A 25332-nucleotide genomic window follows, 5' to 3' on the forward strand; every position below is an offset into this window, starting at 1 on the left:
TGACCCAAATTAAATTTTGTACCAAATTAAATTTTGACCCAAATTAAATTTTGAACCAAATTAAATTTTGTACCAAATTAAATTTTGAACCGAATTAAATTTCGTACCAAATTGAATTTTTACCCAAATTAAATTTTGAATCAAATTAAATTTCGTACCTAATTAAATTTTGAACCAAATTGAATTTCGTACCAAATTTAATTTTAAACCAAATTAACTTTGTTACCAAATTAAATTTTAAACCAAATAAAAAATTCAGTATGTTCTGAATTAAATACATTTCTTCTGGGCGTTTGACATTAATTTATAAATTCGTTAATTTATTATAAAAGAAAGTCGAATATTTCTTCCAACATATGATGAATGTAATTTGCTTCACGGCAAGTTGTTATAAAAGAACTGGTTCCTTAAGCAGCGCATCCTGTAATGATTGGACAATTAACTTCCTGTGCAATGTCTCACAACGTGCAGTGATATAATTTTAATGCCCATGAGAAAAGATCTCACGCCCAATTGCGACTGCATTTACAGCTTTTGTATAATCGTATGTGTTTTAAGCTTTAACTATACAATAATGCGCAAAAGCATTTAAGCGCACGTCGACTCTGAGTGGGGATAATGTGAGTGAGAGAGAAAATTCGAAACTTCTCTCTCAGACTCATTGCCCCCACTCCGGTACTTCTCTTGTATTTCTTCTCTTTTTCTTTACGTATTTAAACTAAATTTTTAATAATGCTTGAATTTTAAAATTATAGATACTATAATGTATATTAATAATCGTTGTATTTCGAGTTTAATTATAATTGACAATAATTTAGTTATGATTGAATAATTTAATTATGATTGATAGTAATTTAATTATGGTTAATAATAACACTATTTTTGAATGAACAGGGCTCGAACCAGTGAAAGTATTTAAAAATACGAACTTTACTATTTGATACCTACTATGAAGTTGAGAGTGGATTTAATTATTAGTTAATTATGATTTTTCTCTTAATTACTTATTTTTTTGTAATGTATTGCGGTAAATTTTTAATACTCACTGCAGACTGAGCAATTTATTTCATCGGAATTATCACCACAGCCATCTCTTCCACTGCAAGCAATCGCATCTGATCGGCATCTTCCATTTTTGCATTTAAATGGACAAAATTTAGGAGCCACTCGACCTTTATTTCTCGTTCGGCATGCATCGTGAGGCTCGTCACTTCCATCACGGCACGAAACAACAGCATTGCAAAATTCATAAGCCGGGAGACATTGTCCATTGTTACAACGAAAAGCACCCTCCGGGCATCCTAGAAAAAAAAATTCTTAATATTCTTCCGATTCTATCATCTTATCATATTCTTACAATTCTTATTATTTTTGTTATATTTTTTTTTTTTTTTAAGAAAAATGATGAGAATAATGGAAAATTACTTCTTCGACTGCGACAGCTTTCTTCATCTTCGCCATTCGGACAATCGCGGTTACCATCGCATAGTAGTGCCATGGAAATGCACATACCACTTCTGTGGCAAATGAAAGCCTGCGCCGGACACTGTGTGGTCGAGCATACCTCATCTGAACCGTCCTTACAGTCTTGTTTACCATCACAAACAAAAAACCAGCTGATACAAAATCCGGTACTTCGGCATTGAAAAGTTCCAGGCTCGCAGCCTTTTTTTCGTGCACTACAAGTAGCGTTTCCTTTTCCGTACGACTTACAATCACAGATACCATTTATGCATCGCGAATTAGAATCTGCCATTTGACATTCAATGTTCGCTGTACATGGCAAACCAAGACTGATTACAGAAAAGGCATTTCCGCCCTCGTGTCGTTCTGTCTTCATTGGAACTGGAAATTTTCATTTAATTCTCGATTAGAAAAAAAAATTATTCTCCACTGTTTCTCGTATTATCATTTTTTTTAACATCAATTCGTTATTTAATTATTAATTCACTACAATTAATTTTTATTAATTATTGGTTAGTTCATTGTTGGATAGTTCGAAAATAAAAATAAATTGAAGAAATAGAATAAAATTTATTGAATCTACAATTAGCTTCAGTTAGTGATCGTTTAGACTCCTAGCTGCAATTCCTACGATTGTTTGTATTGTTCTAATTCTTGAAAATCTTTACTGAAAATTAATACTTCTGTGAAGTAACTTCAATGGTTATTAAATTTGAGACTACCATAAATAACGAAAATATTTATTAAAACCATGTTTTCGTTTATTTTAATTTACAACGAGCGTTAACGAAAACAAAATTAATTTTCAACCTAATCATCAACTGAAGCTATAAACAATTGAATTGAAAGCATTGTTCTCTGCAATTTTTAACCATAAATCTTTTTGACAACTATGAAATCATTGGTCTTCAATTGTTAACCATACTTTTAAACATTTACAAACTACCAATTACTATTTATCAACTACCTTATTAAAATTACCAATTTTTAAGCAAAGTTTTTCTGATGATATCAAATTGAGATAAAAAACGAATCAAAACGTTGCTTGGCAACATTTTTTATTCATTTTTTGTCTCAATTTGATATTCTTAGCCAAACTGTGAAAATATTAATGCTACAATTACATAGGTACTATAGGTGTAAATTGCAAATAAATAAAACTACTGAAACTATACTTAACCACTGTTTTAAATTCCCAGAAGTAGAAACTATCATTAAATAAAACTACAATTTAGCTAAAAGTATATTATTAAATGCAAATAGCAATGTAATTGAAAATTACAATAACATTATCATAAAGTAAAACTTACTTAGGTTTCAATTAAAATTGTTCGAAACTACCATTAACTGAAGCTATCAATTATCATTAATTGTAATTATAATATTGCGTGAAAACTACAATTAATTATGAATAATTAAATTATTATATGATTGCGACTATAATAATAATAACAACAATAATAATGATAATAATGAAAAGAAGAAAGACCAATTTTAAGTGAAAATATTACTTCTAAGACTCTAAAAAAAATTTGAGTGAATAAAAATATCGAAAAGTAGAGGAAATTAAAAATTGAAATCAGTTTATATTAATTGTCTCCACCTGCGAACGCCAAGGTCACCGCCAGATGTCAGTTCAGTTGATAAAATCAGATTCCTCGCCACCTGGTGGCAATCTTGGCGTTCTCAAGTGGAAAAATTCATTTTATATTGCATTAAAACTACAATTATTTATAAAAATTAAATTATTATAATTGTAATTATAATAATAATTATGACAATAATAATTATAATAAAATTGCAACTAAAATTGATGGAAACTACCACTAACTGAAGCTATTAATTACCATTAATTTTTAATTGAAGCATTGGGTGAAACCAACAATTTATTATTTATAATATAATTATTATTAATAATTACTCTCGAAATTTCAATTATTAAAAATGTTTACTAATTTGAATTAGTGACATTAAATTAGTAAACATTAAACATGTTGACTAATTTGAATTAGTGACTGACTTTTTGCTTTTGAATTAGTAAATTTTACTAATTCAAAAACAAAAAGTCAGTCACTAATTCAAATTAGTAAATATTTTTACTACTTCAAATTTAGAGAGTAAGAATTATAAAACTACTATATAAACAATTTATTACATATTTTTCGAAATGAATTTTAAAAATAAAAAAGTTTCTCTTATTAAAAAACGTAATAGAAAATAATAAATTAAAATTAATAGTAAATTAATGAATTGATTTTATATAAAGGTTTATCAATTAAATATTTTCGTAGTTTATCTACATACCAGAAACAGTGACAGGAACAGAAGTCGTTTGAATAAGTTCAGTAATCATCGCGTCTACAATAACAGCATCATTTTCTTCGGGAATATCATTATTTCGATTATGAATTGGTTTTGAGTGACTTGGCGATGATCGAGTCACAATTAAAATTGATTCTGAATCTACTGTCGGCGTTGTAGAAAGAAGTAAACTTGCATTTTTCAACCACGATAATTGAACACCTGAAAATTTATCATCAACACTTTAAATATAAAGATAATTAGTATGAATGAATAATTAATACAAACAATTAATTAATATATATTCACGGAAAAAAATTTACCTAGAACAACGATAAGTTTCTCGAAAATACACTGAGAATTTTTTTTTCAAACCAAAAATACAAAACCAACCAAAAAAATAGGTTTGAATGAAAGATATTTTATAATTGAAGTGAACGTAATTTTTATTGAATACAATAAGTTTGATGCAATAAAAAATTTGATTCAGTACATAGTAAGCTATGTACTGAATCAAAATTATTATGTTTAATTCAAAAATAATTTTTCTTACTCTGTATAACAAAGATAATTATGTTTGATTCAAATATATTGTTTTCTCAGTGTAGCGATAATTTTAACTAAAACAACTAAAAATTTTCCTAACATAGTGGAAATTTGCAACTGTTTGAGGTAAAAAAAATTGTTTCGTGTTGTATATATAAAATATTAATGGATTAATTATATTATTAATATATGAATTGTGTATTAAGGAATATATATTAATATAATATTAATATATTAATTAATTTCTGTAATAATTTGTTTCATTATTAATAATTTATTAATTATTATAATGTAGATGATGATAATTAATTTTTATGAATTCATACAGCAGAAGAGGAGGGGAATTATTTATCATATTATATTTCTTTTGATATTTTATATTATAATAATATCCTAGGCTCTCTCACCAGTTTCCGCTTCCTGATTGATGAATTCATCGTTGTTAAGATAGTTTTGCTGTGTCACATCGTCATTTGGTTTCTGCAGGACAGATTGCTGTTGTAAATCAAAAGCCGGCCTAACAAGACGATCGGGACGGCAAACATTACCATCGCGACGCATTGGCGACGTGCATTCACAACGACCAAATAAATTTGGAATCAAATAATCGCAATGTGTATCGCTGTCCCATAATCTACAATGATCATTACTGTAGCAAACTTGTCCCAATTGTGCGGCTGAAATTATTCGGGGAAAATCAATTTTTTTTCTAAAAACTATTTCAATTCAACAATATTTCAATTGAAATTATTTCAACCAAAAATATATTTCAATTGAAATTATTTCAACTAAAAATATATTTCAATTGAAATTATTTCAACTAAAAATATATTTCAATTGAAATTATTTCAACTAAAAATATTTCAATTAAAATTAATTCAACTATAAATATTTGAATTGAAAGTATTTCAACTAAAAATATATTTCAATTGGAATTATTTTAACTAAAAATATTTCAATTGGTATTATTTCAACTAAAAATATTCCAATTGAAATTATTTCAACTAAAAATATTTCAATTATAAAATTCTTCCAATCAAAAGCATTCTAATTAAACGTATTTCCATTAAAATATTATTTTAGTTACAATTACTTCAATTAAAAATATTTTAATTAAAAAGTTTCTAAAAAAATATTTTTAATTTAAAAATTTTTAAATTGAAATTTTAATTAATAATTTAATTGTTTCATTTGTTTGTTTAGTTTTTAATTTTAGTTTCTTTTTAATTGAAGAATATTTTTAACAGATTTTTTTTTAATCTAAAATTTGTCAGTACATAATAATATTTTTTTAAATCATTTTTATTTCTATTTAATTTTTATTTCACATATTCTGTTGTAAAACCACAAAATTACCCGTGACCAGTAAATATCGATATCTTGAATTGGCAATTTAACGCACCACAGAAACCATTTTTGATTTTACGCTCAATGTAAGTTTTGACCGCAAGAATTTATATTACTATTTTCAGAAAAATTATATCCACACGTTATTATAATGAATACTAATTTAAAAAAAAAATACATAGCATAATTGTTTTTATTATACGGAATTATATTATATTTTATTTGAAAACAAAAAAATATTCTTACGTCCTAAACAAGTGTGTTTTCGATACTGCAAAAATCCATCTTCACACCTGCAAAGGCCAGTCTGGCAAGTGCTGTTGGCTACCTTTAATGAGCATTGCTCTTTAATGAGGCAATCTTGTCCAAGAAGATTTGCTGTAATAAAGAAAACAAAATTTTTCCTATAAATAAACAAGTCCTCTATTTGCGTTAAGAGGAAAATTTCTCTATAATATTTACAGTAAGGTAAAAAAGAAAATGGAATTTTTTTTCCTAATTATCTTCACTTTTGATTTTAAATTACAAATCCCCCTCCAAAACAAAAAAAAAAGAATAGAAAAAAAAATAATTAAACAATTTAATGATTGGAATTTTTCAAAGATGCTGTGAATTATTTCTTCTTTTTCTTGCTCTATACTCTTTTGCATAGTTTTCTTGAGAGTATCAATTCTTTTTAAAAAAAACTATTCGTTCTAAAAAAAAAAGAAAAAACAAAAAAAATTGTCTAAAAAACGTTTTAAGAAGGCTTTTGGAACGAACATAATTTTCTGCCCAGAGGAAAATTAATTTAATAATAGATTAAAATTAAACTAATAAATTTTACCCGAATATAAAAAAAGAAAAAAAAATTTTTTGTTATGAAGAAAAAATTTTTCTAATAAGAATTATGAATAGAGAATATGCTAAATTTGTAGTTACGAAGAACATTAAGTTGAGCCTAATATGGAACAATGGTATAAAGGAGATGAGGCAAAGGAAGAAAAGTAACTATAGACTTGTCATTTTATTTATGAACGTTTCTTTTTCCTCTCTTTCTTCCTTTAATATCTATTAACTCCAACTTACATTCTAAGCAGTGGGTGCTATTATATTCAGCAAAAAAGGGTAGGCATCGGCAATAGCCCAAGTAACATCGACTGTTCATGATGCTGCCTTCACACTCTCGATCTCTACTGCATTCTTCTCCTAATAAGAATGTTCTCTCTGTCGGTGAGGCACTTGCCATTATCTGCAAGACCAACAGAATTTTCATTCCTCTTTCAATCGCTTTTAAATACTTACCTGATTAATAATAACAATAAATAGCAAATCATAACACTAGTCAAATATTAATATTAATAATAATAATAATAATAATAAAATAATCAACTTTAAAACCAAATTTTTTTATTATTTTTAATTTACAAATATATTTAAAAATAAATAAAATTTATTCTTTCGTCAGTTCGAAGTTAGTTGTTGTTTGCTTTTTTGTTATCTAACTTCTTTAATAATTTTTGTTTTTAAATAAATAAATTTTAGATTTAAATATTTTCAATTTAAAAATTTAATGTATTGAAAATCATTGAATTCTTGCAAAAAAAATTTTTAAAATAATTTAATTTTATAAACAATAAATTAAAATAATCGTGTTTCTTAATAATTGAAATTAAACATTTCAATAATTGAATTTTATTAACATTTTTAGAAAATAATTAAATTTATCTCAGAATTTTTCTCAAATAATATAATTCATTCAAGGAATTTTATTAAAATATAGAAAATAATTCAATTCCTTCAAAACATTTTTTTAATTTATTATATATAATCAATAAAATAGTAAATATTGAATATTAAAATAAATAATAGGTAGTAAAATTAATAATTTTACTATTAAAATTAAAAAAAAATTTATTTATTTAAACTATAGGGGAGAGTCTCCAGTTGTGAGACACCTCCAGTTGTGAGACAGTCAATTTTTTTTAACATGCAATATTAAAAAGCCGATTGGTTTATATAAAAACATTTCTTTTTATATGAGCCAACTTTTTCGTGTACGCCGAAGCGGATATATAAACTGTTTTTGTTAAATACCAACACTGTGTGTGATAATCGACTAAAAAGCGTTTTTTCAATAAATGCAAAGTACTTTTTTTCCAAGTTAATTAATTGGAAAAGGTAAATGTAATGCATTTTCTTTTAGTGTTTTCTTTATATTTTGTGATGCAATATTGCATTGTTCCAATCTACGGTTGAAAATAATTTAATTTTCCTTTTTCAAAATAGCGCCAATTTCTGGGTGTGAGACACAGCATATCACCAGTTGTGAGACGGTGTCAACACCCATCTGGGCAGCATAAAAAATACGACTTTGCAGGCATACTATTTAAATGTTGTTTTCATTTTTTTTCTAGTATTTTTGGGCATGTCAAGTGGAAAAAAGTCAATTGATTCAGAAGAAATCAATTTTAATGCTCTTGTTCAAGCTATTAAATTGTGTTTATTTGATAGTCATATTTTAGCGAATAAATATTATTATTTAGTATATAATAATATATATTATTAATATATTTAATTATTTATACTAAACATAACGTTTTATGTCAAACTTATTAAATTTTAGCAATTTTTAATGAGTGTCTCACAACTGGAGACATTTTTTTTTTTGACAAAAGCGATGTGCTCGGAAAATGTATCGTAAAATTTTTTGAGTTCATCGAAACACTACACTTTCTTTTAATAAAAGTTGCGTATTTCTGTTACCTTTCGAACGGTGTATTTTATTAACAATTTCGTTTACCTGTTTACAATTTACGGGTCAAAAATGAAACCCGTCTCACAACTGGAGACTCTCCCCTACCTATACGGGATTACAATAAAAAAAATAATTGCATAAAAATTATAATAATAAATTAATAATTTTACTATTATTTATTTTAAATTATTCATAGAAAATTAAACTCTTTTAAACAATTTTATTAGAGTTTTTGTAAATAATTGAATTATTTTGAAGAATTTTTTTAAGTTCTTTTTAAATAATTTTGATTTTAAAATAATTTTAATTGAAAATTTTAAAAATAACTGAATTAAACAAAGAATTTTTTTTAACTTTTTAAAATAACTTATCAAAATAATTGAATTGTTTCAAAAGATTTATAAAAATTTTAGTAAATAGTTGAATTGTTTCAAAAATTTTGTAATGAATTAAGAAAAAATTGAATTCTTTCGTGATATTTTATTGAAAATAATTTAATTTTTGTAAAGATTTTACTAGGTATTTAAAGTAATAATTGAATTGTTTTGAAGGATTTATGAAAATTTTATAAAATAATTGAATATTCTTCCGAAGAATGTTATTATTTTTTAAAATAATTGAATTCTGTTCTTTAGTAAAAATTATTATAGTATTAATAATAAAATAATATTAACAAAAAATAGTAACAAGTGTGATAGCTCTGTGGCTTTAATGCTGTATTCGTAACAGCAAGGTTTAGGGTTCGATTCTTCGCGACTGCAGATTTTTATTAACAACTAGCTGTCGTACCCGTCTTCGACGGGTTTTATTTTCTACCAATACATTTAAGTGTGTCTACTAATCTGGAAAATCAGAAAATAGCAAGGGAATTTAATTTGACCGGAAAAAAATAATAATTAGTTACCATTATAGCTATTTTAGTAGGAAAATATTACTATTTGAATCAGCTTAAATTTTGACTCGGGTCTGTTTTCATAAATATTATACATCAATAAAAATTAAAGTAAAAAGCAATTTTTTAAAAGCGAATTAATATAATGAAACTTTTTCTTAATTTCATAGGAAAATTCCCGGTTCGGCATATTCCCAGCTTTTTACAGTGTTTCCCGTTTGGTAGATACCCAGTTAAATGTATTAGTATAGAAATAGAAAACTGTACGACAGCATACTAATATAATCTATATTTATAATTATGAACTTAAGAAACAGTATTTTCATAAAATATGTAAATTTTTATAGCCATTTGTAGATTTATTTATGGATAAAATCAAGTAAATTTAAATTTGACAAAAAAGAGATAAACCGTGAAAAATTTGGACAAAGCAGGAAATTTTGTTAAACAAAAATAGACACCGTGTTAACTTTTGTCCTTACATTGCTCAAAACATCTCTTAAAGTTAAATCTAGAGTTAAAATGAAAAAACGTTTTAACATATAAGTTTTTGCCTGGTGGCATAATATGCTTGTATAGTATCACAGGTGACTTACAATTCTTGACATCCTGCAAAATCATTTTAATCATAAAAAATTTGCATTTTCAATATTTCTGAACTTCTTGAAAATATTAGATTGATTTGATAAATAATTTTGAATTGCACTATTTTGACGTCAAAATATTAATCAGAGACTCCAAAAATACTACTGAATTAAACTTCATATAGTAATTAGTATCGATTTTTTGATATTGAAAATATTTTTATATTTCTTGTAGGATAGTATTTTTTGCAAAATTATGATAAAATCTGACTAAATAACATATAATATTCAATTTTAAAAAGTTTAAAAGCTATTCATTAAAAATTGCGAAATTTGGAAATTTTCCATTTTTGAAGTTTTTGAAAATATTTTTATATTTATATCTTAGTTGTAGAATAGTATTTTTTGCAAAATTATGCTAAAATGTGACAAAATAACATGTAAAAACTCAAATATAGAAAGTTTAAAAGCAATCCATAAGAAATGTAAAATTTTGAAATTTTCGATTTTTTGAAAACATTTTTATACTTACATATTAGTTATAGGACTTTATTTTTTGCTAAGTTATGCTATAATGTGACTAAATAACATGTAATACTCAAGTATAGAAACTTTAAAAGCAATCCATGAAAAATAAAAAATTTTGAAATTTTCGATTTTTTGAATTTTTTGAAAAAATTGAATATCTGCCGTTCTAATTAATATTTTTTAAATCTGTAAATTTATAAACCTTCCTTGGGTCAATACCTAATAACCTACCAAGTTTGACTTAAATCGATTCACATGTTTTTGTGTGATTGGGGTACAAAGTTTTTGTGACAGACAGACATACATGCATACATACATACATACATACATACATACATACATACATACATTAAATTTTTTAAGAATATTTTTGGAATCTCTGATGTCCATAATAACTAATCATGTTAACATTTTTAAGTTTCAAGCAATGTACAGACAGACATCTGATTTTATTAATAAGGATGACATTAACAACAATCACAGTAATATTAAAGAAATAATAATAATATTAGAAAAAATATTAAGAAAAGGTAGAAAATGAAGAAAAAAAAATTAAAAGAAGAAAATAAGGAAAAAATAGAAGTAAAGAATAAAATAAAAAGAAGAGAATAATAGAAGAAGTAGTGGAAGAAAAATTATAGAAAATAATAAAGAAAAAATACAAGAAAATTAATAGAAACTAACGAAAAAAAATAGAAGAAAAATGATTGAAAATAATAAAGAAATAGTAGAAGAAGAAATAAATATAAAAAAGAAAAAAATAATCTACAATCTCTTGCGGCAGAATAAAATAAAAGTTTCCTGAACAATTGTAAAGGCGAAATTCGGTCATGAAGAAAAGTAGGCAACGGTCTATTTGGCCATTTTTGATTTCGTTTTTTTCTGTGTTCTCAATTTTTTTTTATTTTCTTTTATAACCCTTATTGTCGATTCTCCTATATGTCTTGAAATTGCATTCGCACTCACATTTACGACTATGTGGTGGTCTTTCTTCGTAACTAATCGCTTCCCGGTTTCCCACGATCTGCAAACAATGTGAACGGAACATTGCGCCTAAAGGAAAAGAATTTTACAAAGTATACAAGTTTTACAGAAAACTAACCCGATTTACTTTTATTCAATAGATGTATATTTATAGACTCAGATATATAGAAATGTGTGTCTGATTATGCGATGATTTTGCATTTACTTTGAGAATTATATACATTATTAAATATAAATTATATTATAATGACTGCGTAGTCGGTATATTAAATTATAGCTTCAATACATTTTCAAGAATACGAGTTTCTATTTTGAAGAAAGAATAATTAATAATAATTTTAAATCTATTTGAATCGTACTTGCAATATATGACTGTTTGCAATAATGATTTGCAATTTTTAGTAATTTTATTTATATCTTCATTTTTTATTAGGTCTTGGACTAAATTTAGAAATAAAAAATAGTATCAAAAGTGACATTTCATTAATTATAAAAATGTTTTTGAAAAAAAAAACTATTTTGAAAAGAATGGTGGTTCAATTTCTCCACTTGAGAACGCCAAGGTCGCCATCAGGTGGCGAGGAGTCTAATTTTATCAATTGAACTGCCATCTAGTGGTGACCTTGGCGTTCTCAGGTGGAGAGTAGCGTTTCCATATTTAATCTCAAGATATTCGTAAATAATCGTAATTCTATAATTATTTATATTGATAATCAAATTTAGAGAGTTTGACAATTAATATAATCGGATTTAAATTTTTAATTTACTTTCCTTTTAGATATTTTTATCCTCTCCAATTTTTCAAGAGTCTTGGGAGTAATTTGTGGGTTTTTTTGTACCAAAATAAGTGTAATTAGAAAATTATTTATAAAAATAGTTGTATTCAGAAAGTATCAATAGTCGCATGAGTGCATTACATCTTCAATAATTTTAAATTTACAAAAATTATTTTGCAGTGCATTTTTTAACTATTTATACAATTAAACATAAAACGAAATTTATTATTTAGAATTAATAAATAATGTGTGCGTTAATAATTGATATACTAGAGATATAATCAACTTTTCTTTTACAATAACTTTATTATCTCTTTTAGTTGTTATTGGGAAAAAAAAATTTTTTTTTTTGTCAATCTAAAGAAATTGTATTTGGAATTTATTTTCAAACTGGTTTATTCGTTGTAAAAAGTTGAAAAAGAATGGAATCCTTATTCTCTTCTCCATCATTTCTTCACTTTTTCATAATTAACTTTCTTCTTTTGTTTTTCTTTTACTTCACCATTTTCTTTATAACATGGTATTTTCATGCAAGAACTTGTACTGACAAGTCTCTATATGTGCACTATATTATACATATATACATATAGGCATTAAACCAACTTGGATAATTGAGCCGTTTATATGAAAAGTGCAATGCAAAAAATAATTTTTAATTATAGATATGTCAACTCTTCACTTGTCAACTACTGTGTTTATTAAAAAAAAGGTGTCAATTTTTTTTTCTGCGAGAATTTTTTATTTTAAAAGATGAATAAGAGTAAAAATAATAATAAATAAATAAAATAATAATAAGATAATAATAAATAAATAGAATAATTAAAATTTTTCTATTAACAGTAAATAAATTGAATATTAAGAAAATAATAAATAAGTTAAACAATAATAATAATAATAATAATAATAATAATTTTTAAATTATGACAGATGCTTGAAAGTGATTTACTTTGATGTTGAATATTTTTCCCTGTCCACTCAATTAGACTACATAATATGTAATTACCCAATGGGAAATTTACAACTGGCGTAGTACTGCGCCAGCACTGGCAGCACTGGCGGCAAGGCTGAGAGCCAGCACTGGCATGGCACTGGGATGATAACGCCGTCTGGCGCTGCCGAAGTACTGTCTGTCAGTGCTGCCAGACAGCGCTGGCGCAGCACTGGACCAGTGCTGGCTGAGAATATTGCCGCAATAAATGCCGTATTGCTATTAATGAGTCGTAAATTCATAATTATAAATAATTTAACAACAAAATGGTAAATAATATTAATAAATAGTTATTATTCATAAAATATTTCTCTTCTTAAAGAAATTGTATTAAAGATGGAGACTAACAATGGATATAGTAAATGTAGTAGAAAAAAATTGTTTATAACATTTAAAAATTAAATAATAAACAATTACAGTAAGTGTGCATTAGATTTTCATATTTTAGTACCTAACGATTGGAATCTAGAAATATCGCAAACCTATGAAAATAAACAAAATTGCTGACGAGGGGAATCGAACCTACGACCTACGGACTAACAGACTAACGCTCTAACCACTATGCTAACGACACATGTGTACAGTAAAGTATTAATATCTCAGTATCATTCAGACATACAATATTATTGAGTCAAAGATGAGAAAAAAATAGGGATACGTTAGAAATAATAAATTGAAATAAAATAAATTAAACTAAATTTTTAATAATTAAATTAAATTACTTTACTTATTGCATTTAACATTTTACGTAATTCTTAAATTACGTGGTAATTTTTTAATAATTTTTTATTCATAGTAAGAAGTATAATAGTATTTTAATAGGAACCAAATTATTATTGAAATTAAAGTTTAAATTTTGTTTATAATTTTAATTTGTTTAAATAATTTATTATTTACAAAATTAGACAATTATGTTAAATTGTTATTATTAAATTTAATAAAAATAAAAAATGAACAACTGAAAAGTAAAATATTAATTTTTTTCAATAAATTTATATTTATAAACATTCATAAACTTTTTTTATAATTTTTTTCAAGTTTATGTCAAAAAAGCAATGTTGGCAAAGAGCGTTGTGAACAATTTTTCTATACTCAGCCAGCACTTGCCGCCGTGGCTTGTCCAAGCTTTGGCGAAACAAAAATTCTGTACTGCGCCAGCACTAGTTGTCGAGGCTCGGCTAGACTACGCCGAACAATCGTCTGAGTACTAAGCCAGTGGTGAACATCGGCACTACACTGGCATTTCCCATTGGGTATTATAATTGACCATCTCAAAGTATAGAGAAATCTAAATGTTTCTTAAAGGTACCCAACAATAAAAATTTTCGATTATACACTATTCTTGTATATTAATTCCTTCTTATGACTACCATTGCCTTTTTCTTATAAATTTAATTACCATAATTATATTATTCTTCAAAATATTATTACTTTTTAATTACTGTTTAATTACTATTTTGAAATATAATTTCACTATATATACGGTTTAGATGCAAAAAAAATATTATTCATTCAAAAAATTCTTGGGTAAATTATCATTATTATTTTTTAGTTACTATTTTTATTGTTTAATTTTTTTAGTTATTGTTGTATTATTATATTAATTTTGCTTATTATTTTAAACAAAAAATATTTGGTTTTTAGACCCAGAAAAAAGATATATTTTACTCTGAGACAATTAGACTTTTTATTTGCTTCAAATAAATTTTATTTGGTTCAAATACAATTTTATTTGGTTTTAATAAATTTTATTTGGTTTAAATAAACTTTTATTTGGTTCAAATAAAATAAAATTTGCTTCAAATAAATTTTATTTGGTTCAAATACAATTTTATTTGGTTCCAATAAATTTTATTTGGTTCAAATAAGCTTTTATTTGGTTCAAATAAACTTTTATTTGGTTCAAATAAAATAAAATTTGGTTCAAATAAACTTTATTTGGTTCAAATAAAATTTTATTTAGTTCAAATAAATTTTATTTGTGTCTAAGGGGCTGTCCATAAATTACGTAACACGTTTAGGGGGGAGGGGGGGTTCGAGAAAATGTTATCATATGTTACATGGGAGGGGGGGGGTCAATCATCATTGTTACGTAATATTTATAAGGAACTTAATCTCTTTATAATGGATAAATTTTTGAAAAGCTGTCCCTTGCCGCCACTTCAATATAAGTAAAAATCGAATCATTTCGCGAACCGATTCTTGGGAATAATATAGGTACAATTTTTATTGTTAAAAAATCAATGTTATATTTTTGGTTGTTCAGTATGATTAATAAAATTATTCCTCTAAATGTTTTTTATATTTAACTTAATTTTGTATTGCTATTGTACGATATAAATACTAAAAATAGCAGTAATAAACAAATTTGTTTCGAAAAACGTTAGTAAAAAAATATTTTTAAAAATTACGTAACATTGATAAGGAGGGGGGGGGGGGTGTAAAACGATTTTGTTACAACTTGTTACATAGGGGGAGGGGGGGTTCAAAATTTCACTAAAAACGTGTTACGTAATTTATGGACGGTCCCTAAATAAAAATATAAACATTTTGACGAATACAATTTTTACCTATTTAAAGAAAATAAATAATTTAATAGGATCGACAATTTTATTTGGTTCATATAAATTTTATTTGTGCCAAAATAGTAATTTAATTTTTGTCGAATAAAATTTTTGTTTAAAGCAAATAAATAATTTTAATTAGCCAATAGGGCAGGAGTATAAACAATAAAAAATAAAAAAAAATATATATAGGTATCAATTATATTAATTATTTCGTTAATTAAAACTTATTGATTCTATTACTCGTTCGTAGTCGAAAGGAACGAACTATAAATACAATAAATATTACAATAATATTTAGAACAATAAATATTAATTAATTAATTAATTAATTATATCAATACCTAATACAAAGCTATTATTTAATTATTATCGTACAAAAAATTTTCGAATTGATTTTTACAAAATAATTAAATTATTATTATTATTATTATTATTATTGGAATTAATAAAATCGACCGAATAAGATATTAACAAAAAAAAATTAAGATTAATAAATATTGAGATAAATATTAAGAGATTAAATAAATCATGCGAAGAAGAATTTTCTTTTTTTTAAGGGGGGGAAAATAAATCTTTGATTGCAACTATGTTTTTAAATAAAAAAAAAATCCAATGCCAAGAAAACCTGGTTGTCGTTGTACGATCGCTGCCACAGAAAATGCATATACATGTGCCCTCCTGGTCCATTGTAGTCTGCATTTTATTGTTCAGTTTGGACCCCTTGACATGTAGGTACAACGAATCGAGAACGAGAACCTTTAATAATGCCCCTTTCTTGAAATAAGGTCAACTCTTCTTTGCATAAAATTGTACGACTATAATATATATACTCTAACAACGAAGACGCGTAGAAATTATACTTCAAAGAAGAAAAGCAATTTCAATTTAACAATTTTTGTATTGTTATTATTATTTTTATTATTTTTCATCATTTTTGTTATTGTTATTATTTTTATTATTTTCTATATCATTATTATTTCTCTTTATATTTTAATATTGCAATTTTGTAAAAATTATTTTTAAATTTGTTTTCAAATTATTATGTCCCTACACCCAGAGAAAAATTTTATTTAAATACATAAAATACAATTTATTTCAGTTAAATAAAAGTATATTTGTCTCAACGAGCCAACTGGGTTATTTATTTGTCTAAATAAAACTTTTATTTTAACCAAACAAAATTTTATTTAATTCAAATAAAATATTTATTTAATTAAAAAAAAAATGTCCAGTTGGCTCTGAGTCAAATATATCTTTCTTCTGGGTGTAAAGATTCGAACGATCAAATGACTGTCGATTTTTTAAATATTTCGTTCAAATTTGAATTTTGCTAAAAATAATTTTTGTTTTGTTAATTTAAAAAATTATTTCCTCTCTATGAATGTTTAATTTATTTTATTTTTCAATTGATTCTAGTAATTTTGGAAAATGTTTAAATATAGAAAAAAATATTCGCTCATATGAACGGTGAAAAATTTAGAAAAATTAATTAATAATTATTGTTGTATAAAAATTACTTTCATAATAAATCAACCCTATTAGGAAAAAAAAATTCCCCCTTCTTTTGAAATTCTATAAAACTATGTTTCATTTTTTCACCATATATTAGAAACAAAAGGTGATAATTATTATTAGATAACAACGATGTGAAATATTATAAAGTATTTTCTACACATTTTTTTTTCTTCTTTTTTCCCCTCTTTTTAAGTTATTCCACTTTGAAAATGCACTTAGAAGCGGAAGTACTTGCCACGCCAATAGTAATTAAAAATAATTTTTCACAAGTTGTTTGCAAACAAATGATGAAAATACATATATATAACAATTAAAAGAGAAATAATTGAGTGTGACTGGCGAAAAACTGTTAGTTGAAACAATGATTTTGTATTGATTTTCCGAGAGTATTAATTAGACACGAATTTGTTTTTTTCTTTTTTTTTAAAGTGGAATTTTTTTTGTAATTGTATAGAATAGGTAATAATAAGAATATTATATGAAATTACAATGAAGAATGCAGCTATCTTAACTGGAAATAATTAAGATTAGCATCCTAGATATTTTAGTCATTTGTTGCAGTTATTCTGCTATTGTTTTCGTTCCTCTTTTTTTTGCTTTTTTGTTTTTTTTTCTTTTATTATTTCTTTCTATTTCTATTATCACTTTCCTATTATCACTTTTCTTATGATCAGTTTTGTATAATTGTTCTCCTTTTTTTATTGCTTTTCTTCTTGTTAACACTTTTGCAGTTCTTCTTTTCTTTTCTCGGTTGGTGATTTTTATTTTTCATGCTGTTTTTTTCTTGCACTTGTTATTTTGATTTAATTACTATTTTAGTATTTTTGCAAATCTTTATTTTTCTCTTTATTTCTTTTTTCGGTTTCTTAATTTTTCATTTTTCTATTTGTTGTATAGTTACTATTTTAATATTTTTCCTTTTTTTTCTGTTTATTTTTTTTTTTATTTTTGTATTTGATATATTTCTTCTATTCTTGTTTAATTATAGGTATATAAACTTTTGTTCGTATTTTTCTTCTCTTTACAAAAAAATACGAACTCTTCATAAACGATTTTCCGAAAAATTTGTTTCCAAAATCTTGTTTTCTGGAAAATTGTTCCTAAAAAATTCTAAAAATCAAGATTTAAAAAAATTTGTCTTGTTTTTCTTCTGTATTTTTTCTTTTTTCTTATAATTTTTGCTGTTGTTCTTCTAACTATAATTCCTGTTATTGTTTGTTATTCTTCTTCTTGTATTTTCTTTTTATTTTTTCTACTTTCTTAGTTCTCTTCTGTTTTTCATTTTCTTGTAATTTTTAACTGCTGTTTTCGTTTTTCTTCTTTTAATTAATATTTTTGTTATTTTTGTTATTCTTCTTTTGATTAATATTTTTGTTATTTCTGTTATTCTTCTTTTTATTAATATTTTTGTTATTCTTCTTTCACTTGTTAATATAATCTTTTTCTTCTGCTTGTTGATGTTGTTTCTTCTTCTTTTTCATATATTTTTTTTTGTTATTTTGTTATTCTTCTTCTTTTTCTTCCTTTTCTTGTTCTTGTATTTTCTTTTTATTTTTTCCATTTTTGTATATTTTTATTAAAAATTCTTGTTTTTTTTTCTTCCAGATTCTGGAAAACAAGTTACCGAAAAATTGTTCTTATTTTTCTTTTGTTTCTTCTTTTTTTTATAATTTTATAATTTTTGCTGTTCTTATTGTTCTTCTTTTTTATGTTATTTTGTTATTTTTACTCCATTTCTTCATTTTCTTCTGCTTGTTCTACTTCTTCTTTTTTTTACTTGTTTTTTATCTAATTGTTGAGGTTGTTTCTTCTCATCATAATTCTTGTTATTATTTTTGTTTTTCTTCTTCTCGTTCTTTCTTTTCTTCTTCTGCTTGTATTTTATTTTTTTCTATTTCTTTTATTCTTGTTTTATTATAATTAATAATTAATTATAATAGTTTCAATGTCAATTTTCCAAATTGTTTTGAAAAATTTCAAAGCACCAATTTTCAGGAAAATTATTCTTGTCTTTCTTCTGATCCTTTCTTTTTCTTATAATTTTTCCTGATGCCTCTTGTTCTTCAAGATACCGGAGAACAAGATTCAGGAAGATTATTCATGTTTTTCTTCTGTTTCTTTCTTTTTCTAATAATTTTTCCTGATTGTTCTTGTTCTTCAAGATTCAGGAAAACAAGTTTCGGGAAAATTATTCTTGTTTTTCTTATAATTTTTGCTTTTCTTGTGCTTCAAGGTTCAGGACAACAATTTTCAGGAAAATTGTTCTTGTTTTTCTTCTTATTCCTTTTATTGTTTGCCATACCTTTTTTTTACCTACTATTGCTCTTATTCTTATTATTCTTCAGTTTGTGGTTCTATGTCTTCTTTTTGTTCTTGTTCTCTTTTTCTTTTTTGCTGTTGTTTCTTCTCCTTGTCATTGTTTTTGTTATTGTTGTTGTTATTCTTCTTCTCTTTCTTCCTTTTATTTTTCTTGTTCTTGCATTTTCTTTCTATTTAAAATTTTTTATTTTTTTAATTCTTGTGTATTTATATTCCGAAAAATTTTCGAAGATCAAGATTCTGAAAAATTATTCTTGTTTTTCTTCTTCTTCTTCTTTCTTTTGCTAATAATTTTTATTAAATTGTTCTTGCTCTTCAAAATTCCAAAAATTTTCTTTGATTCTTTTGAATATTTTTTGCTGCTCTTGTTCTTTATGATTAGGGAAAACAATTTTTTGGCAAATTATTCTGGGTTTTCTTCTTATTCTTGTAATTTTTGTTATTCTTCCTTTACTTGTTAATGCTCCATATCTTCTTATTCTTCAGCTTGTGGTTCTATTTCTTCTTTTTGTACTTGTTCTCTTTTTCTTCGTTGCTTTTGTTTCTTCTTCTTCTTCTTCTTATCATCATTATTCTTATTATTGTTGTTATTCTTCTTCTCTCTTCCTGTTTCTTCTTCTTCATTCTGTATTTGTTGCTTTTCTGATAGCGTGATAAATAACATTTATCACACCAACCATTAATAATTACATATTACTTTCGACAGTTAATGCAGCAAACATTCATTAACATCTAAAAATTCAATTCCTCATAACTCTTTTATTAAATTAGCATAAATTATCCAAAGATTTCAAAATATATTTTAAAGAGTTTTTTGATCTAGCTTCTAGATTGAAGGTATGAACAGATTATATAAAAGTCTTCTATATATATATATAAATGCGGCAAGGAAGTACACAAGGAAGGGTTATAAGAATCGAGTCGTTGAACGATCTAATTAAAAGCAAGAGAGGCACAATATTACGGAAGCTCCGAAGGTACCTATATATAATTACTCCCTGAATCCGAACCGGTATATATACACAATATTATGTTACAATGCCTATATATGAGATAATGTACACATATATCCCGCATATAACCGCGTCATCATATTATGTATACAAAACACGCGTGCAGCGAAATTATATTATGCATAATTATTAATTTTGATATCAAAAACGATATACATACACGAGAAGGAAAAAGTGCGCTCGCAAATTATATGAATCAATGCGTGAAGCTATTAGCATTTAATTTAATTACCATTATAATTTTATGCAAACTCACTTATATACATATATACTCCATGTCTTTTTTAAGAAAGGATTATAAATATTATACATTTTATACATTTCATACATTTCTCATCCTACATGTGTGTTTAACGTTCATCTCTTTCAATTTCAACCCTTTTATCATAGCCATTAAACTGTTATGATATAAATTTTTATTTTATACCAAATAAAACACGCACTGCGGGGAATATTTCCGAAATGCTTTTTTTTGTGTCGTAAATTTTTTTCTTTCTGCGAAAAGAAGTATATTTAATTTATTACAGTCGTTATATTGAAACAATTTTTTGTTTGCGATATTGCGATAAAGAATATTCTTTTTATCGCAAAGAAAAAAATGCAGTTTTCGTAGATATAAATAATAATGGTGAATGAGGTTTTGAATTAAAAATACTGCATTCGCATAAGTACTGAGGTAATTTAAGCTAAATTGTACCTTTTATTTAAATTACAGAGCCGCATTATTAAAATTAAGTCGTACATTAAAAGCCGTGAATAATTTTAAGTTATTCAAGGTTGAAACAAAAGAATTGTTTTTTCATGACTTTTCCGATTTTTAAAGAGAATTTTTAAAGAGAAAAGGGTTTTTTTAAATTAAAAATCGTTATATGGAAAAAGTTAAAACTTTTTCCATATAACGATTTTTAATTTAAAAAAACCCTTTTTTCATAAACTTGTAAAGTGTATCGAAAAAGTACCGAAGAATACGAAACTTCACTACGCAGTTTTCTTGAAAGTAGCCAATTGATACCAAAGTCGATCGAACTGATACCAAAAATTTTGATCAATTTTTAATTTAATTAGTATCAATTTGTTGCAATTTACGATATACTTTAAAGTTAAGAGTATTCAGAGTTTTTCTAAGGATATTAAATAGAGACCAAAACAGTGTTGTCACAAAAATATAATTTTCTTTCTTCCTGCGACAAAATTTTGACTTTTCCCTGACTCAAAAAAATATTCTGATTGACTTTAAAAATGATTAGATAGTCAAAAAAATATTCTATTACATTTATTTATAAATTATTTATTATTATTTTTTCATAGGAATTAAGATTTTCAAAAATTTCAAATTCAAACCTTTTTAAATCATTTTTTATTTTTAAATAAATTTTAATTAGAAAAGTCTACAAGAATTCGATTATTTAACTACAAAAATAAGTAATTTATTGAATAATTGAATTATTGCGAAGAACTTTATAAAAAATTTGGCAATATAATTGCATTTCAGTAAAATTGTTATTATTTACAAAAATAATTAAATGTTACCTTAAAATTTTTATTAAATTTGTTTTTAAATAAGTAATTGATTTAAAAAAAATTTTTTTTTAAAATTAAATTTGAGAAAATAATTTTATTATTTACAAAAATAATTGAAATTTTAACTAGAATTGAACTAAATTTTTGAACATAATTGTATTTCTGGGAAGAATTGTATTACTTTTGAAAATAATTGAATTCCTAAAAAGAATTTAATTATTTATGAAAATAATAAATGTTTGCGTAGAATTTTATGTATTAAATTCTTTTTGAAAATTTTATTGGAATAGTTGATATCGAAAATCATTGAAATGAGGAAAATATTTTGAAATAATTGAAATGTTACCAAGAATTTTATTAAAGTTTTCAAAAATAATTGAATTTGGAGAAGAATTTTCTTATTTATAAAGATAATTGAAATTTTGACGAGAATTTTATAAAATTTTTTAACATAATTGAATTCAGGTAAAATTTGTATTATTTATGAAAATAATTCAATATTTACGTAGAATTTTATTAAAATGTGTTTTAAATAATTATTGCAAGGAATTTTTTAAAATTTTTCAAAAATAATTGAATTCCTACGAAGAAAATTTATATATTTATAAAAATAATTGAATTCCTATGATTTTATTAAATTTTTTTTAAAATAATTGAATTCCTAGAAGGAATTTTATTCAATTTTATAAAAATAATTGTATTCCTGGTATTTTATAAAAATTTTTTAAGAATATAAAAATTCCTCGTAGGAATTTCATAATTTTTGAAAATAATTTAATTCCTACAAGGAATTTTTATATATTTATAAAAATAATTGAATTCCTGCGAGGAATTTTTATATTTATAAAAATAATTGAATTTCTACGAGGAATTTTTATATTTATAACAATAATTGAATTCCTAGGATTTTATTAAATTTTTTAAAATTAATTGAATTCCTGGGATTTAATTAAATTTTTTTTAAGAACAATTGAATTCCTAGGAGGAATTTTATAATTTTTGAAAATAATTGAATTCTTTCATGGAGTTTTTATCGAAAATTTTAAAATACTTGAATTTCTGGAAGGAATTTTATTACTTATGAAAATAATTAAATTCTTGACATGAATTTTATTAAAATTTGTTAAAATAATTAATTTTCGAAGAAGATTATTATTATTATTTATAAAGATAATATAGGAATTTTTACGAGAACTTCATAAAATGTTTGAACATAATTGAATTTCAGAGAAGAATTTTATTACTTTTGGAAATAATTGAATTCCTAAAAATAACTTTATTATTTATGAAAATAATCGAATTGTTGCGAAGAAATTTAAAAAAAATTTGTAAATAATTTTTTAAATAATTGAATTATGTTCGAAAATTTTATTGAAATAGTAGATATTGAAAATTTATTAAATTTTTTAAAAGTAATTGAATTAAAAATATTTAGAAAGGTAGCTGACATTTTGACGAGAATTTTTTATTCCTTTTTTGTCTCAATTTTATATCCTTAAAAAAACTGTGAATTACTAAATTTTCTATTTATCAAATTTGTCTTCTTATCTCTCGCAATAATCGCATTATGCATTTAAACAAAATAAGCTCTTCCGTCTTTATAATTGAAGTCTCTTATATATTTTCCTAACATTAGAGGAATTATAGAAACCAAAAAAGAAACGTGAGTACTGTGAATAATAAAAAGAATCATCTATGCAATCTTGGCACGCAAGATGTGCCTACACATTATATTCAATTAACAGATAAATGATTCACTCCGAAAAGGGAAATATTATCTCTATATAAGAAAAATATTTTTTTCGTTTAAAATTTTTTAAACATCATAGTGAAAGTTGATTACTGAGATATTAAATAATTTAATTTATAAACATGAGTAATTTTCATCCCTCACTCTTTGTGAAAAAGAGATTTTTCTTTTCTGTTATATTTGATACGTGATATCTGATGATTCGCGAACAGAACTTTAATTGTAAATTACACTCGTTAGCCAAACTCATTAGGTTCTTGGATCACGATCTCAATTACTTTTCTTCCCTTGATGATGTAGGAATGTGTTTATTCCTCGCTCAAAACTGATATGCGCCTGTTAAAACATTTTTTTTTTTTCTATATATTGTGAGAATTATGTGCGCATATGTTTTATCTTCTACAATAATAATATCATTCACAAAATCACAATTTATAAAGACGATGGTGATCTTTCTGGGTGAACAAATTTCCTGTGCGAATATATTCAGTGACAAAAATAATATGATTTTAAAATATTTAAATATAAAAGATCTTTATGATAGGATTCTTTATGATTCTGGATGTAATACTTTCGATATAAATTTTACATAAATAAATTGCAGTAGTCAGTAGATGAGCTGATAAAAAGATATCAGACAGCAACTATCAGTATATACCAAATTGAAGCTATACAGAAATGGTAATAATAATTGAAGCAATGCAAAGTAGTAATTACTCTAAATTGGAGTTTTTATCTATTATAAACAGCAAGTGAATTATGTCTGATGGAGTTTAATGAATTTTTAATACAATTATTAAGCAATTAATTTTAATGTAACTTTTAATTTAATCAGATTAATCAAATTGAAGCTATACTAAATGATAGTAGTAATTGAAGCAATGAAAATTAGTATGATTACTCTTAATTCACAGTTTTTCTTACGATATGAAATTGAGACAAAAAACGAATCAAAAGTGTACGGACAAAAAATGGAAAAATACGGACCAATTACTGACAAAAATATATAATATTCAATATTCAATTTTACGAAAATTCAATTATTCGTAAATTCTTCAATTAAATAAATATTAGAAAATAAAAACTTCAAATAATATTAAAAAAATTCAATTAAACTTTTTCAAAATTCAATTATATTTAAAAATTCACGCTATATTGCTTTTAATATTCAATTATTATCTAAAATTTTAACTGAAATTAATTTTTCAATCAATTATTATTAGAAAATTCTACTAGAATTCAATTATTTAAATACTAATAAAATGGAAATAAATAATTTATTAAATAATTGAATATTTCTTAAAATTCAATTCGTTATCAACAAATTTTCATATAATTGAATTCTATCAACGAATTTTAATAAAATTTAAAAGAATAATTACATTTTTCGAGAAATTCTATTAAAATTGTATTAAAAATAATTGAAATTCTGCAATGAGTTTTATTATTTGTGAAAATAGTTGAATCCCTAAGAAAAATTTTATTACTTTTGAACAATAT

The 25332-nt window shown here is 24.3% G+C and overlaps 1 protein-coding gene across 4 annotated transcripts in view; it reads right to left on the reverse strand.

Moving 5' to 3' along the window:
- Positions 1-204: 204 nt before the first annotated feature.
- LOC122499481 (vitellogenin receptor) overlaps positions 205-25332 on the reverse strand; it is a 40703-nt gene continuing 15575 nt past the window's right edge. For 3 of the 4 annotated variants that reach the window (XM_043607863.1, XM_043607862.1, XM_043607861.1), the window contains 7 exons: positions 6727-6889; positions 5905-6036; positions 4719-4988; positions 3769-3987; positions 1426-1845; positions 1047-1301; positions 206-421 (listed from right to left, as the gene is read on the reverse strand). In XM_043607863.1, the coding sequence (XP_043463798.1) occupies positions 408-421; positions 1047-1301; positions 1426-1845; positions 3769-3987; positions 4719-4988; positions 5905-6036; positions 6727-6889 (1473 nt within the window). In that variant the 3' untranslated portion in view covers positions 206-407. Of the gene's footprint in view, positions 422-1046; positions 1302-1425; positions 1846-3768; positions 3988-4718; positions 4989-5904; positions 6037-6726; positions 6890-25332 lie in introns of all 4 variants that reach the window. The other variant, XM_043607864.1, reaches the window with a different exon arrangement.

This window comes from Leptopilina heterotoma, unplaced genomic scaffold (assembly GCF_015476425.1).
Source record: "Leptopilina heterotoma isolate Lh14 unplaced genomic scaffold, ASM1547642v1 Lhet_168, whole genome shotgun sequence".
NCBI lineage: Eukaryota > Metazoa > Arthropoda > Insecta > Hymenoptera > Figitidae > Leptopilina > Leptopilina heterotoma.